The 13,745-nt window shown below is 38.0% G+C and overlaps 1 protein-coding gene across 1 annotated transcript in view; it reads left to right on the forward strand.

Annotated features, from left to right (window-relative positions):
• SETD3 (SET domain containing 3, actin histidine methyltransferase) overlaps nucleotides 1–13,745 on the forward strand; it is a 64,719-nt gene that overhangs the window by 16,029 nt on the left and 34,945 nt on the right. The window contains exons 2-3 of the mRNA XM_050335187.1: nucleotides 9,792–9,901; nucleotides 11,511–11,603. Of these exons, the coding sequence (XP_050191144.1) occupies nucleotides 9,799–9,901; nucleotides 11,511–11,603 (196 nt within the window). The 5' untranslated portion in view covers nucleotides 9,792–9,798. The remainder of the gene's footprint in view (nucleotides 1–9,791; nucleotides 9,902–11,510; nucleotides 11,604–13,745) is intronic.

A 13,745-nucleotide genomic window follows, 5' to 3' on the forward strand; every position in this document is an offset into this window, starting at 1 on the left:
AGAAAAAAAAATTGCAGGCCTCGTTTGTGTGCATCCCACTCATCTGTCCTCCCTCTTGATGCAGCAAGGAACATATCCCACAGCCTCCTACTATACTCACCTCTCCTTGCTCTTTGCATGGCTTGAGAATTGCCTTGTCTTCCCCTTGTCTGCCCTTGCTGACCTGTATCTGTGCTTCTAATACTGACTCTAAATCTGCATCCCTCGCCTTCTGTGCTAGTATGTGCCAAGTAGATGTGTGGAGTGGGAACTATTATGTAATAATGAGAACATAATGTAATTAGCATCTACAAGAATCTGAATTAAAGAAGATTCGGTGTTAAGTTACTGCATTGAAACATACTGAGTCCTTGAAGCAAAGTTAAACTTGGATGGGTAGCTCTTGCTGTGGGATTCCTAACTTGATTGGCATTGTAAAAGCTTGACAAGCTTTTTGGTAGCTGGTTTACTGCTGTGTAAAGTAAAAAGGAATAGCTGAAACAAATAAGGCTTATAGGAGCACGTCAGTTCTCTCTGCTGGTCAGTTCTTCCTGCTTCACCCATCAACTTGGATGCTTTCAATCAACTTTGACAATGGGAGAACTCAAATAAGTTGAGGTGACCCTTTTGCTAGAGTAAAAGCTACATTGAAAATAATTTATCTGCTTGGTCTGTTTGTCAGTGAATGTGCATGCTGATGTTTTCCCCCAACATGTGCAGTTATATTGAAACCTTCAAAAGAAGATGCTGCTTGTCTAGTGTGGTCATGTGGGGAGGGAACTAAAAGCAACATGGGGTCTCAGAAGAGATGAGAAATGTAACAGAGCACTACAGGGATTCTAAAGCCATTGGAAAAGAAAGGGAGATACACATCCAGAAGAAATCAGACTTCTGCTGTTCTACATCATGTAGGATGATTTTTTAAACTAACACAGTTAAATACTTAAAAATTAATGTAGTGTTTGCTCAGCACAATGACCATATTCACAGTTTTGTAGCAAAGGTTGCAAACTTGTATTTTTACCCAGTGAGTGAGAGGTAGGTGTCTTTACAATGCTTTAATGATAGATTTTTTTTCTGTCAAACCCAACTGCAGTTCTGGGTAGTGCTGCAGTGAACTCCTTGTTTGGCATGTCAGTGTATAAAGTGGGGGGGATTGTTAATGATTAAATGGATTATTTTTTTCTGAAGTATTATTTGGGAAGATCTGTATTTTATCATCCAAGCCTGGCACTGCTTCAATAAGGAAATGTGTTCCTGTGATGTAGTCAAGTTCTCTAATACCACTGTTATTAGCTTTCTTAAATAAAACGCTGAAGCAGTCATGTTTTTTAAAAACAAAAGTCAAACCAGCAAAAACACATGCACTGGGTGGCAGTTCTTTGGTACTGTTGGGATTTTCCTGCAGGCTTCTCATGGTTACCTTCTAAAGCTGTTGGGTGAACATGCTCACTTTTTAAAGCTGTAACTCAAGAGGAGGTATATTTTTCAGCTCATTAAAATACTATTTGTGTGCAAGTTCAAAGTCTGACACAACACAACTGCACTTAGATAGCAGTATTAGAGAGGGGATGGATCATTTACACTGCTCACTGCCAGTTTTGGCATGATTCTTTTTGCCAAGCCAGCTGATACACTATATTTGGAAATGTGGCTGCGTGCTGTGTTACCAAGCTTATTCATCACTGCTGTCAGTGTACTCGCTCTTTGCAGAATGCTTTTCGGAATTTTCAACGACGTTTATTTGAAAGAAAACATGGCATAGTATTTAAAAAGTGTTCGCCAGAAGGTAACCAGAAAATCAAACTCAAAAAGGAAAAAAAAAAAGAAAACCAAATCACTTTTCCACTGAAATGTGTAATGCTGCTTCCTCAGATGTTTATCAAGTTTGCAGTTCATCTGAAGGATTCTTTTGGGGTTTTTTTCCACATGTTGTGCAGCTATATTTTATATATATCTATTTTATATGTATTTATTGCTTCTGTTGTCGTGCATGTACTGGCAAGCAACCTTCTTTTCAGTGCTGTGTGGAGAAGAGGGCTCACTTTATTTCTTTCTAAACTATAGTTTTAGTCACTTGCAAAAAAGATACTTTGTATCTGAAATTTTACTTCAAATAAAGAATACTGTGTTTTTTTCTGAAGAAGCAAATCTTTCTTGGAGTTACAGGATTTTTTTAGAATTGAAATTTAACTTTAAAATCTGTTTCATGAACTGAATTGCAAAACATAGGTTCACGAAGGAACCACACTTACTTTCTCCATATTAGGTCTCCTGCTATCGTTATAACTCATTTCCTGGTTAAATACAGCAGAGCACTGCTCAACTGAACTGTTTTTTTCTGAGTGTGAAGTCAGATTATGTTTTCTGTTTGTTTTCAGAAGTTTTGAAAAAACTTTCATAATCTATGTTTTATATATTTTATAAAATATGTGAATTTTTAATGCTACACAGATGCTTCAATGTGTCGGTATTTGGAATACATTTTCTAGACAACTGTGTATAGCAGAAAATCATTTCAGATTATGGCTCTTACTACACAATGCAGCTGTCAGATTTTAAATAGTTGTATCAGTTTCATGTAAATGAGCAGTGAATGAGGATAGGTAAGTAGGAAGTAGAAACTGGGTTTTCTGATTGGGAATTGGATAAAAAGCACAGTTTTGATCAAGATGGATGATTCCTTAAAAGGAAATACTTCCTTAACAAGATATCTCAAGATATCAGTCTGCTGGTTTTGCATTTTTTGTGTGAGAGAGACTTGCTGATTTAATCATGCATGCAGAATATTTCCTCTATAGAAGTTGTGATGACTAAGAAGGAATAGTTAGACAAGATACATGTATCAAAGGAGAGAGCAGAGATACTTACAGAACTTATTTCACATTCATGTACTGGTAGCAGCCTACTGAAAAAAATGCATTTCTGATTGCGGTGCCATCAATCTAATGAGTCGTGTTCACTGAACTTTTTTTTTTCTGTGGTATGTGTGCTGTTTGTTATCTGAGCATTAGTAGTAGCTGGGGCAGGTCTTGCCTAGAATTTCTTACTTGGGTAGAGCAGATTTCAACCAAAGATTTTCTTTTTTTTTGTTGGTTTTTTTGTTTGTTTGTTTGTTTGTTTTTGGTTTTTTTTGTTTTGGTTTTTTTTGGTCTCTGTAGCAATATTCATCTATGATAGTAATGCAGAGACAAAGCATTGTTCAAATTTTTCTTTTCATCGTATTTGGGAAGCTGAAGTTCACATACTCTAAAATCAGCTTTATCTTTAGGCAATTCTTGGCAATGCTTTCATTGCAAGAGTAGGTCTTCCCTACTAACATATTTCATACAAGGAAAAATTCAAAATGTAGTGCTGTGTACCACACTTGAGCAGCTTCATGTACTGCTGTTTTGTTGTTCTCACTGCTTAATGCACTTTTCATGTCTCCATATGTAGTTTTCTTTTTTTTTTTCCTCTCTCATAAATCTACTGATGGATGCTTATATTTCAAGCAGATTCTTTCTCTAAATACAACTTAAAAAAATAAAGAAAAAAGGCTGCAATATTTTGGTAGTTGTGTATACAGAGCGTTTGCTGAGACTGTTTTTCCTCAATTTATTGATTGATAAACATTCTTCATTCTTAGAAATGACTAACCAAAGTCCTTCAGAATAATTTCATTTGTTCAATCTATGTGTCTTAATATTTTTGAGCATCATGATACAAACTATATGTCAAAGTTTATAACTTCTAAGATGAAATACTCTGTGTGAGTGCTTTAATTTTGTGATAATTCTAAAGATGCAAGGAAGTGTGCTTAAAGGGATGTAGAAAACCATTTGTATGAATCAATACAGAACTGCTTTATTCTTGCCCTTAAGATTTTGGACTCCATCTCAAAACCTGCTGTTGGATCCCGTACAGACCCATCTGACTTGATTTTTCTTAAGAACAGAAGAATCTAAAATAAATGTAGCAGGATGGCATATGGGGGAGGAGAACACTCAAGTGAGTAGGTGATATGCAAATAAAGCCTTTGTGAAGGTGTCCTCTTGTACGAAGAGCTGTTTATATTTTTACAGGTATGAGAAAATTACTGGGGCGTAAAGAGGGGGAAAAAACCAACCAACCAACAAAAAAACCCACAAAAACCCCCCAAACAAAACAAAAACCAAAAAACCACAAACAACCTCCCCCAAACAAACAAACAAAAAACCTGTGAACAAAAAAAAACCACAACCCCCCCCAAACAAAAAAACCAACAAAACTCCCAAGCAAACAAAAAATGAACAAAAAACCCCCACAAAACCCCTAAAAAGACAAAAAAAAAAAAAAACCCAAGCGAACATAGAAAAAACCTTTGAACAAAAAAAAAACCAACAAAACCCCCAAGTAAACAAACAAAAAACCTTCAAACAAAAACAAATACAAAAAAACCCAAGCAAGCAAACAAAACCGCACAAAACAAAAAAACCCAACAAAAACCGCAAGCAAACAAACAAAAATCCCAAAGAAAACAAAAACCACACACAAAAAACTAACAAAAAACCCAAAAATACCAAACCCAGAAGGAAAGAGTGTATAATGGGAAGATGATGAAAATAAACTTTGAATTCTTTATCTTTGCTCACACTGCATTGTGGCAAGTTGACCATATATACTGATGCTACTTCTAGTTTCTACTATTATAAATTCAACATGGATTTCATAATGATTGTTTCTGGTTCCTTCATATGAACTAAAAAGTGCTAAGAAATCTCATATCAAATGTAACTGTTTGTGGTAGAGCAACAGCTTTCAAAAGGATGTCCAAGTGTTTATTCACAAACTTCAAGGGATGTAACCAGACAGGGGTTCCCACATTGAATCTGTGGGATTTCTCCTTACCAACCTGCGGGTGTGGGCTTTTCATGGTAGAAACTGTATTGGGAAAGGAATTTATGCAACTCAAGGGGGACTGATAAAGTTAAGCAATGCAGATGGGTTGTTTGAGCCTCTGAAATCTGTCAGATGCTAAAATCAGGGGATGTGGATATGCCCCAGAACTTCACAGTCTCCGAGTACTCAGGGCTACTCTTGTTCTTGCACTGTGTTTAATGGGAGAAGATGAAAGTCCTACTTTGTTTGTCTTCTCTTTGGAAAACACCATTCAGTTTTTCTTTAGGTTTTTTTTTTCCTTTTATGAGGTGTTGCTCTTCAGTCAGTTTTGAGCTCCTTTAATTTTGAGTTAATAAGTTAACAATGTTAACTTGCTTCCTTATCATTCAAAGTTACTATTTAAAATAAGCCTTGGGTTTGGCAGTTTTCATGTTCCTTCTAATTTCAGTGGAAAAGGAAAGAGGCCAGACTGTGTCCCTTTCCCACTAGAATTTTTCAGCTGCTGGTCAGTAATTAAAGACTTCAAGGCGCTGGGTCGATTATTTAATGGAACAGGAAAGGTAGGAGCGGTGGAGGGGTGGCTCTGTATGTTAGAGAGTCTCTTGACTCTGTAGAACTTGAAGTCAGTATCAGTAAGGTTGAATGCCTGTGGATCAGAATCAGGGGGAAGGCCAAGAAGGCTGACATCCTGGTGGGAGTCTGTTACCACCCAACCAGGTTGATGAGGGGGATGAATTATTCTACAAGCAGCAGGCAGATGTCTCAATCGCCAGCCCTTATTCTCATGGGTGACTTTAACTTGCTGGGTGTCTGCTGGAAACACAACTCAGCAGGGAAGAGGCACTCTAGGAGATTCCTAGAGTGTATAGAGGGAAGACAACTGGTCTGACTCATCAGGGAGGTTTTTAAGGAAAATAGGGGGAAAAGGAGAGCCTACCGACTATGGAAAAAAGGGACGGGTACTCATGAAGGGTTTAGGAATATGTTTAGGTTATGTAGTAAGAAAATTAGAGAGATAAAGGCACAATTTGAACTCAATATAGCCACTTCTGTTTGGGATAACAAGAAGTGCTACGAATACATCAATAGCAAAAGGAGGGGCAAGGAAAGCCTCCATTCTTTGTTGGACATGGGGGGGAACATAGTCACCAAAGATGAGGAAAAGGCTGAGGTACTTAACACCTTCTTTGCCTCAGTTTTCAACAGTAAGACAGGTTGTCCTCTGGACAACTGTTTTCTGGAACTGGTAGACAGAGAAAGGAAACTGAATAGCCCCCCTGTAATCCCGGAGGGAACAGTTAGCAACCTGCTTGGATCTTCATAAGTCTGTGGGACCAGATGGGATCCATCCTAGGGTGATGAGGGAGCTGGCAGAAGAGCTCTCCAAACTCATTTACCAACAGTCCTGGCTCTCTGGGGAGGTCCCAGACGATTGGAAGTTGGCCAATGTCACGCCAATCCACAAAAAGGGCTGCAAGGAGGACCCGGGAAACTACAGGCCGGTCAGCCTGACCTCAGTGCCTGGCAAGGTTATGGAGCAGATCATCCTGAGTGCAATCACACAGCACCTACAGGATGGACGAGGGATCAGACCCAGCCAGCATGGGTTTAGGAAGGGCAGGACCTGTCTGACCTGCCTGAAAAACCTGGCAACCCACAGCTTGGACAGGGGCACTCTCTGCTAGGTTAAGAACTGAATGGATGGCTGGGCCCAGAGAGTGCTGGTGAACAGGGCTGCATCCAGCTGGCGGCCGGTCACCAGTGGTGTCCCCCAGGGATCAGTGTTGGGCCCAGTTTTTAGCATTTTTATGGATTTTACTATGCATTGTGATAACTTAAAACTGCTCTGGCTGAGGTGATCTTGATGACTTAGGCCAAACAGTTGAAATCTTTCAGATATCCAGAGCTACCTGAATGTGTTTTGACTCTCCTCTCATTGCAAAGTAACTGGCCATAGAATCCTCAGTGCTGTACAGGAAGATATTATTTACCAATATAGTCTACTTAGGCTGCCCTTATATAGGTGAAAACTTCTGTTGCAGTGACATGCAGAATGTAGTTACAGTGAAATGTAGATGGGAAGGGACCTCTGGAGATAGAGGTGCTTAATTTTTTGCTTCAACTTCAAAGTTAGATCAGGTTGTTTAGGGCCTTGCCAAGTCAAATTTTTAAAATCTCCAGGGTTGCTTGCAGATGCTTAAATCTCCATTCTGTTCAACGCTCAACTACCATCATGGTGAGGATTTTCCTATATATTTGGAATTACCCTTGCAGCGTTGAGTTTGTTGCCTGTTGAGCCTTCACTGTGCTTCTCTGAGAATAATCTGCCTCCACCTGTAGTATAACTCCCTGTCACATAAGTGAAAGCAGTAGTGTACTCCTTTTCTTCTCTAGGCTCTAGAGAGGCTCTAGACCAAACTGAACTCCCTCACAATGTCTTTCATCTCATGTGTCAGCCCTTTTACGATTTTAGTGGCTTTCCTCTGGATTTGCTCCAGTTTGCCAGTACCTCCTGTGCTGCATGGCCCAAAGCTGCAGTATTCTAAATGTGGCCTCATGAGTGCCAAGCAGAAGGGAATAATTGCTTCCCTTGGCCTACTGTTTGTGCTCTTGCTTATGCAACTCAAACTACAATTAGTTTTCACTGGTTTTAGGGTGCACTGCTGAACAGGCTTGAACTTGCTGTCTCCTAGGGTTCATTTCCAAATCCTTTTCTGCAGAGCTGCTCCCAGTCTGGTCTGCAGCAATAAAGCTGTATAGGATCTTTTCCTTCCCAAATGCAGGATACTTTATATTTGTCTTTGTTTAACTAAACAAAGTTACTGTTTGCTGATTCCTCCAATCAGCTGAGGTTCTTCTGAATGGTGGCCCTCCCCTCCAACATACTGACTGCTTTCCCTGTAATTTGCTGAGGATGCTTTCTGTCCTAGCATCAAAAACTGATCATATTGGCCAGTATTAGTCACTGAGGAATACTGCATCTAACCGGTTGGCATTTAGAATTATTTACCATACCGCTTGAAACTTCATGGTCCAAGGAATTTTTTCACCTACCTGTTCAGTTCACATCTCCTCATTTTGAGAACCAGGGTGCTATGGAAGAGAGTGTTAAAAACCTTGCTTAAGTCACAGCTCTGGCAACCACCAATTCTCCCAGGTCCACAAAGCCACCAGTTTCTGCTTAAGGCAGTCAGATTGGTTGTATAGGGTTTGCTTTTAGAAGTCTGTTGTCTAATTCCAGTCACATTTATGTCCATCATGCCTGGAAGTAGTTTCCTTTTAGGACTCACTCTACATTTTGTACAGCAAATGAGGCGACACTCACTACTATCTAACTCCCCAGATCCTTTATCCTCTCCTGCCTCCACCTTGCTTTTAGGTTGGATTTTGTTTGGTTTTAAGTTAACCTGTTTCCTGTCATAGGCAGTTACCATGACTTTTCAAAGATGGTAGCCAGCAACCTTCCAGAGACATCAACTAGCTTTCTCAGTACTTTTGATGTTTGCCATCTGGTCCTATGTAGGTCCAGCTTACTTGGATAGTCTTTTGATTTGATAGCTCCCCTCCCTCAAACTTTGCTACTAGATGCAGAGACTTGATAGCAGATCTTGCTGGTAAAGACCATGGTGTTGAGTACCTCAACTTCTTCTGTACCTTTCATCACTAGGCTGCTTCCCAGTTTAGCAGCTGAATTACACTTTCCCCAGTCTGTCTTCTGCTCATGGTAGAAATGTTTTTTCTTGCCTTTCACATCCCTCTTCAATATCAGTTCCAGACAAGCTTTGGCCTCCCTGCTTCAGTCTCTGCTTGCCCAGGCAGTGCATCTGTATTCTCCTCCATCTGCCTGTCCCCACTTCCACTGTACATACATTTCTGTTTCATTTGAGCTCTCTCAGTGAGGAGTCCTTTGTACAGTCAGCTGGCCTCCTGCTGTGCCTGCTGATTTTCTTGCATGTTGGGAAGGCTTATTTTTGTGCTCAGAGAAGAGAGTTCAAGAAGATGACTGGCTGTCATGGGCTCCTTTGTGCCTTCCCAGGGCATTTTGCTTACCATTCATTCCCTGAGCAATCCCCAGCTTTATATACTGTGAGTCCACTCCTTACTCTGCTACTTTCCTTCCCTTCCTTCCTCAAGACTTACACTACAATTTCACAATTACTGCATCCGAGGCAGCTGTTGGCTGTGTTATGCATGAGCAGTTCTTCCTTGTTCATGAGTACTGGATCCTGCACAACCCCTCCCCTAGAAGGCTGTTCACTGCCAGCATCAGAAATTGCTCCCCGTGCATGTCTGAAGTTCCCTGGATATTTTACACCCTACTTGCACTGATGTTCCAGGAGGTGTTGTGTGATTTAAGTCCTCCATGAGAACAAGGGGCCCTGAATATTGGAAAACCAGCCTAGGATGATGTCCCATTTACTGTGGGAACCGAAAACAAGTTTTTCTTGAGTATTTGTGTTGAACCCTAAGAAGCTGCTGCAAAGATATACATGTGGTATTTTGATTTTATTTTGAAATGAGATACTTTTTTTTAATTCATTTTGAATTACTGCTGTCATGCAATCAAAATACAAATTTAGTTGATATCTGTCGTGCAGCTGATTATGTAAAATAACCTGGTGTTATATAGGATGGATACTTTGGAATCCATAATATTTTTCAGAACTAATGAATTTGCACAAGATTTAAGTAATTCTTTTTCTCTCTAAGATTTTAGTTTCTGATTATCCTGAAGTAATTAATGTGCAACTTTTGAAATATTGCTTTGGATTGCACTGTATGGCTCTTACATTCAGGCCATACAAATAATATTTGTACATATACCTGTGCATGAAACAACTCCTCATCTTTTTTTTTTTTTTTTTAAGTGACTAATAAGGTCTTGTCCATTCATATTTGTCATATTTTGTTTCATAGTAATTGGTGACACTGTGCTTCTTAATCTCTTTTAGTTGGAAGATGGGGAAGAAGAGCCGAGTAAAAACTCAGAAGTCGGGTACAGGAGCCACAGCAACAGTATCTCCAAAGGAAATGTTGAATCTGATTAGTGAGTTACTGCAAAGTAAGTTTTGTTTTTATGCCTTTCTGGGAAAAGGGATGGCATGCAAACCACTCAAAAGCATTCTCTTGCTGAAGCCAGTGAGTTATATTTATTTTCTGTAAGTGGCCAAGCTTGCTATTTCAGAGTGCTTAAATTAAGATAAATACTCTGAGATACACACTGAACTATCTCTGTTAGTGTATACCGTCATTGGCTTATTTAAATGTCTGTGTATTGGACATACCCTATTTATGGCAGCTTTTGGCTTTACCTCTCAACACAAGTATAAATACTGGGTGAGATTAGATTTTTAAAAAACTAGATAACTTGACACTGAAGCTTTATCAAAAATATTTTTCTTGTAGACCCAAAGAATAACACTATTTCCATTTATCATTTGAACAGTACTTTGAACTGGTATTAGAGAAATTAGCTCTGGGAAGCAGCAATACAACTCAGTTAACCTGCATGGATATTTTTATCACTTACATAAATTTTTTGTTGGTGGTGGTGTTTGGAAACTTTTCATAGTGCCTTAGTATAGACCAAAGATTGTTTCAGTTGTTGGGAACTTGGAACTCATCCATTATTTCTAGTAAATATGAAAAGCAGAGCATAATTTCATATGATGATGCTAAAATACTGTTCGCTCTTTCTACTGCCATAGTAACTGTGTTGAGCTACATTTCTTTTTGAAACACAAGTTCAGGTTTTAATATCCTGGGCATATCTAAATGCTGCTTTAGAAAAATTAGAATTTTTTTTTAGCATTGCTCACAAAAAGAAGACAAGGAGTTGTCAAAGCAGGTTGATGCTTATGCTACAATTGGCCTCTGCTTTGCTACCAAAAATAAAACATAGATCTAATTTGCTAAGCAAAGACAAGTATCAGCTGTTCTTTTTGTCAAGCTTCCATATTTTATTCAGTGCAAAGATTTTTCAAATCAGTTGAGCAAGGTAATCTTCAGCTGTCCACTTGGATTTGCATGGCTTAGATCAAGAAATCCACACACTGGCATTTAGAATATTGGCAGAGACACTGTGGATGTAATCTAAAGCTAAAGCATGGCTTTGTGTTCCTTTGCTTGTCCTTCCAGTATCAATGCATCTGTGAAAACAGTATTGACTAGGCAGGTCAAATGTATGTACCAGCAAATTTCTCAATTACTTAAGGTAAGCTCTGTGCTATTATTGTCTGCTTTCATTACAGCAAGAGTGATGGCAAGCAGGCTAATGTAAATAGAGTGCTTTGCTTGAATTATTGAAAACAGAGAGTTTTGTTGTTGTTTGTCTTATCTGGGATACTATCTACTTAATGGCCTGGTTGTTTACTTTTTTTCTTCCTAGCTTTTTAGACACTTCCTATTTCTTATGTCATAAAGAATATTAAAAATAAAATAAATTCAGGTAAGTTATACTGTGAAAATTTCAAAAGCCTAAATTACTAACCTGTCATATAATGGGATGTTTATAGCAGTGGAGATTGTTTTATTGGCCATGTAAACATATTTGAAGGCCAAGTAGTACTGCAGTTCAGTTAAGTTGCTGATGAAGCCATAACTCTGCTGTTGAAATGATAAATATCTACTTTATTAAAGAAAACATTTTTATTTGGCATTTTTACTTCCAGAATGCAGCAGTCCTCCCCCAGGTCCTGGTAAGGAATGGGAAGAATATGTACAGATCCGCTCGCTTGTTGAGAAAATTCGCAAAAAGCAAAAAGGTAAAGGTGAAAGACATTAAGATAACAGTGGTTCTGAGTATTGATTTGTCTAAAGAATTGTCTGTTAACAGCAAAATGGAATATTCTTTGTCTTGCTGTTGTTATATAAATATTATGCAATCCTGTGTCAAAAAAAAGTCTTCACTCTCTGACATGCAGTTGCTTTTTACACTTGCAAGTGTTTCTGAAATGTTCTGGTGGGCATGACCACTGGCATTAACCATTTTAATACTCAGAAATTTGAATGATTATCACAGACAGGTGATCCTGTGAGAATTCTAAGTAGAAAAAGGAACTTGAGATTGTGATAAGAAGACAATCTGAAGGATTAGAAGTCCTCAAGGAATAATAGGCCTTTTTGATTCCTGATGGCATACTCTCCTGCTCTGCCTCTAAAAATCTGGGCATTCTGAATTTAATCTTGTAACTGTTTTATTCTTACATCAACACTTTACCGGATGTTGAAACAGTTTCAGCAATACAACATTGTGACATTAAGTGATGACAAAAATATGTAAATGCACAAAATAAATACGTCAGCTAATAAATCTATCTGCTATAAATCAAGTGCATAATTAAAATAAAGAAATGCTTATTATACCACAGCTAACATAGAGTTTTATTGCCAGCTTTCCTAAATTTAAGGTATACTTATTTTTCAGACTAGTACAGTTTTCTTCCAGTATATTCTACTACAACACAGTGTTGATAATACTTTTTTTCATTTCTTTTTCTGCATTGGAGGCGTGCTTTAAAAAGGCTTTTCATGTAATTTTAGTAAAATTAACCTCTTTTATGACTGATGTATTTTAGTGGCTGAGAAATATCTTTCTAACCTCGCACTGAATAGATTTGGGCTGGACATACCTGAAAAGTCCTGAAATAATTCTTTCTTCTCTGATATTTATACAGTAATAGCAAAAAAGCCAGGCTGCATGTAAATGGAGCTTGACTGGTTTGTGGCGTTACTTGATAAAGCAAGTACTTAAGAGGCTTGAAATTTCCTCTTCACACTGTTTGTAATATATTTTGACTGATGCATAAAAATCTTACTTCATGAAAGGACTTACAAACTTCTGAACATCAGTTATTGGCAGAGGGAAGAATAAATATGGAAGAATAAATTGTACTGTTTGAGTGACTGCATCCTGTAGTGGTATAGAGATGAACTTGATCCTTTTTTTTTACTGTACCATGACTTCTGTAAACTTATGGTACATGTCCAAGTTTCTTTGGTGTAATACGTGTGTTATGGTAAATCATAATTCGGGTTTGTAAGAGCAGAGTTAGCCTTGGGGTTGGCCTGCTCACTGTATCTTTCTTCTGCACCAAAGAGATCAAACCATCCATGGGGAAAATGGCTGCTGGCAGAGATGGTAGAATTAGTTAACAGTATAATGTTAATAGAGCATGCTTTTTTCCTTGAAAGATGCAAAACCTACTGAGCACAACAATGTTGACATACAATTGTCTTTTAACGTAACATTTTTATGTACATAGTGAATGTGAAAATATGGTGTCTTTCAAAACTATTTTTTAATGGAATATAGTAATTAATACTACGCAGTTTTCAAATTCAATAAAGGTTTTAGACAATCATCAGAGGAAGTATCAGTTCCTGTTGGGAACTCTGAGATGTACAAATTAGTATATTTTGCTAAAAGTGTCATACTTTGTGCTTTTCTTGACTAGAATATTGGGTTGCAGAACATGAACTAAAATGATCTTCTGTATAGAAAACAATTTGAGTATTTTTAATTTCTAAAGTTTTCCTTATTTGACTCATTAACAAAATATTAAATAAAGCTAATTTTTCAATACAGATTTTCTTCTGTATAATATAGCTATATTTTGTTCAATATAGAAACATCTTGTTCTTCAGCAGTGCTTAAATTTAAAGGACCTGATCCTCTCTTTAATTTGGACCACATTGTGTATGAGGAACAGAGGCAGAATGTCAAAGATGCTTAGAGAATGGCCCCAAATACAGGCTGGATGTTAAAAGCTTCCAGCTGGGCTTATACAGCAGTTGGAAATCAAAAGCAAAGTCTTGGACAGTATAAACACCTACCAAGTTCTGTAGAAACTATGCAACTAGTCTTACTAGATTTGTGAGGTCATTACGTTCCAAAAAATAATTTA

The sequence above is a fragment of the Myiozetetes cayanensis genome, unplaced genomic scaffold (assembly GCF_022539395.1).
Source record: "Myiozetetes cayanensis isolate MyiCay16 unplaced genomic scaffold, myiCay2020 scf6-25, whole genome shotgun sequence".
Lineage (NCBI taxonomy): Eukaryota > Metazoa > Chordata > Aves > Passeriformes > Tyrannidae > Myiozetetes > Myiozetetes cayanensis.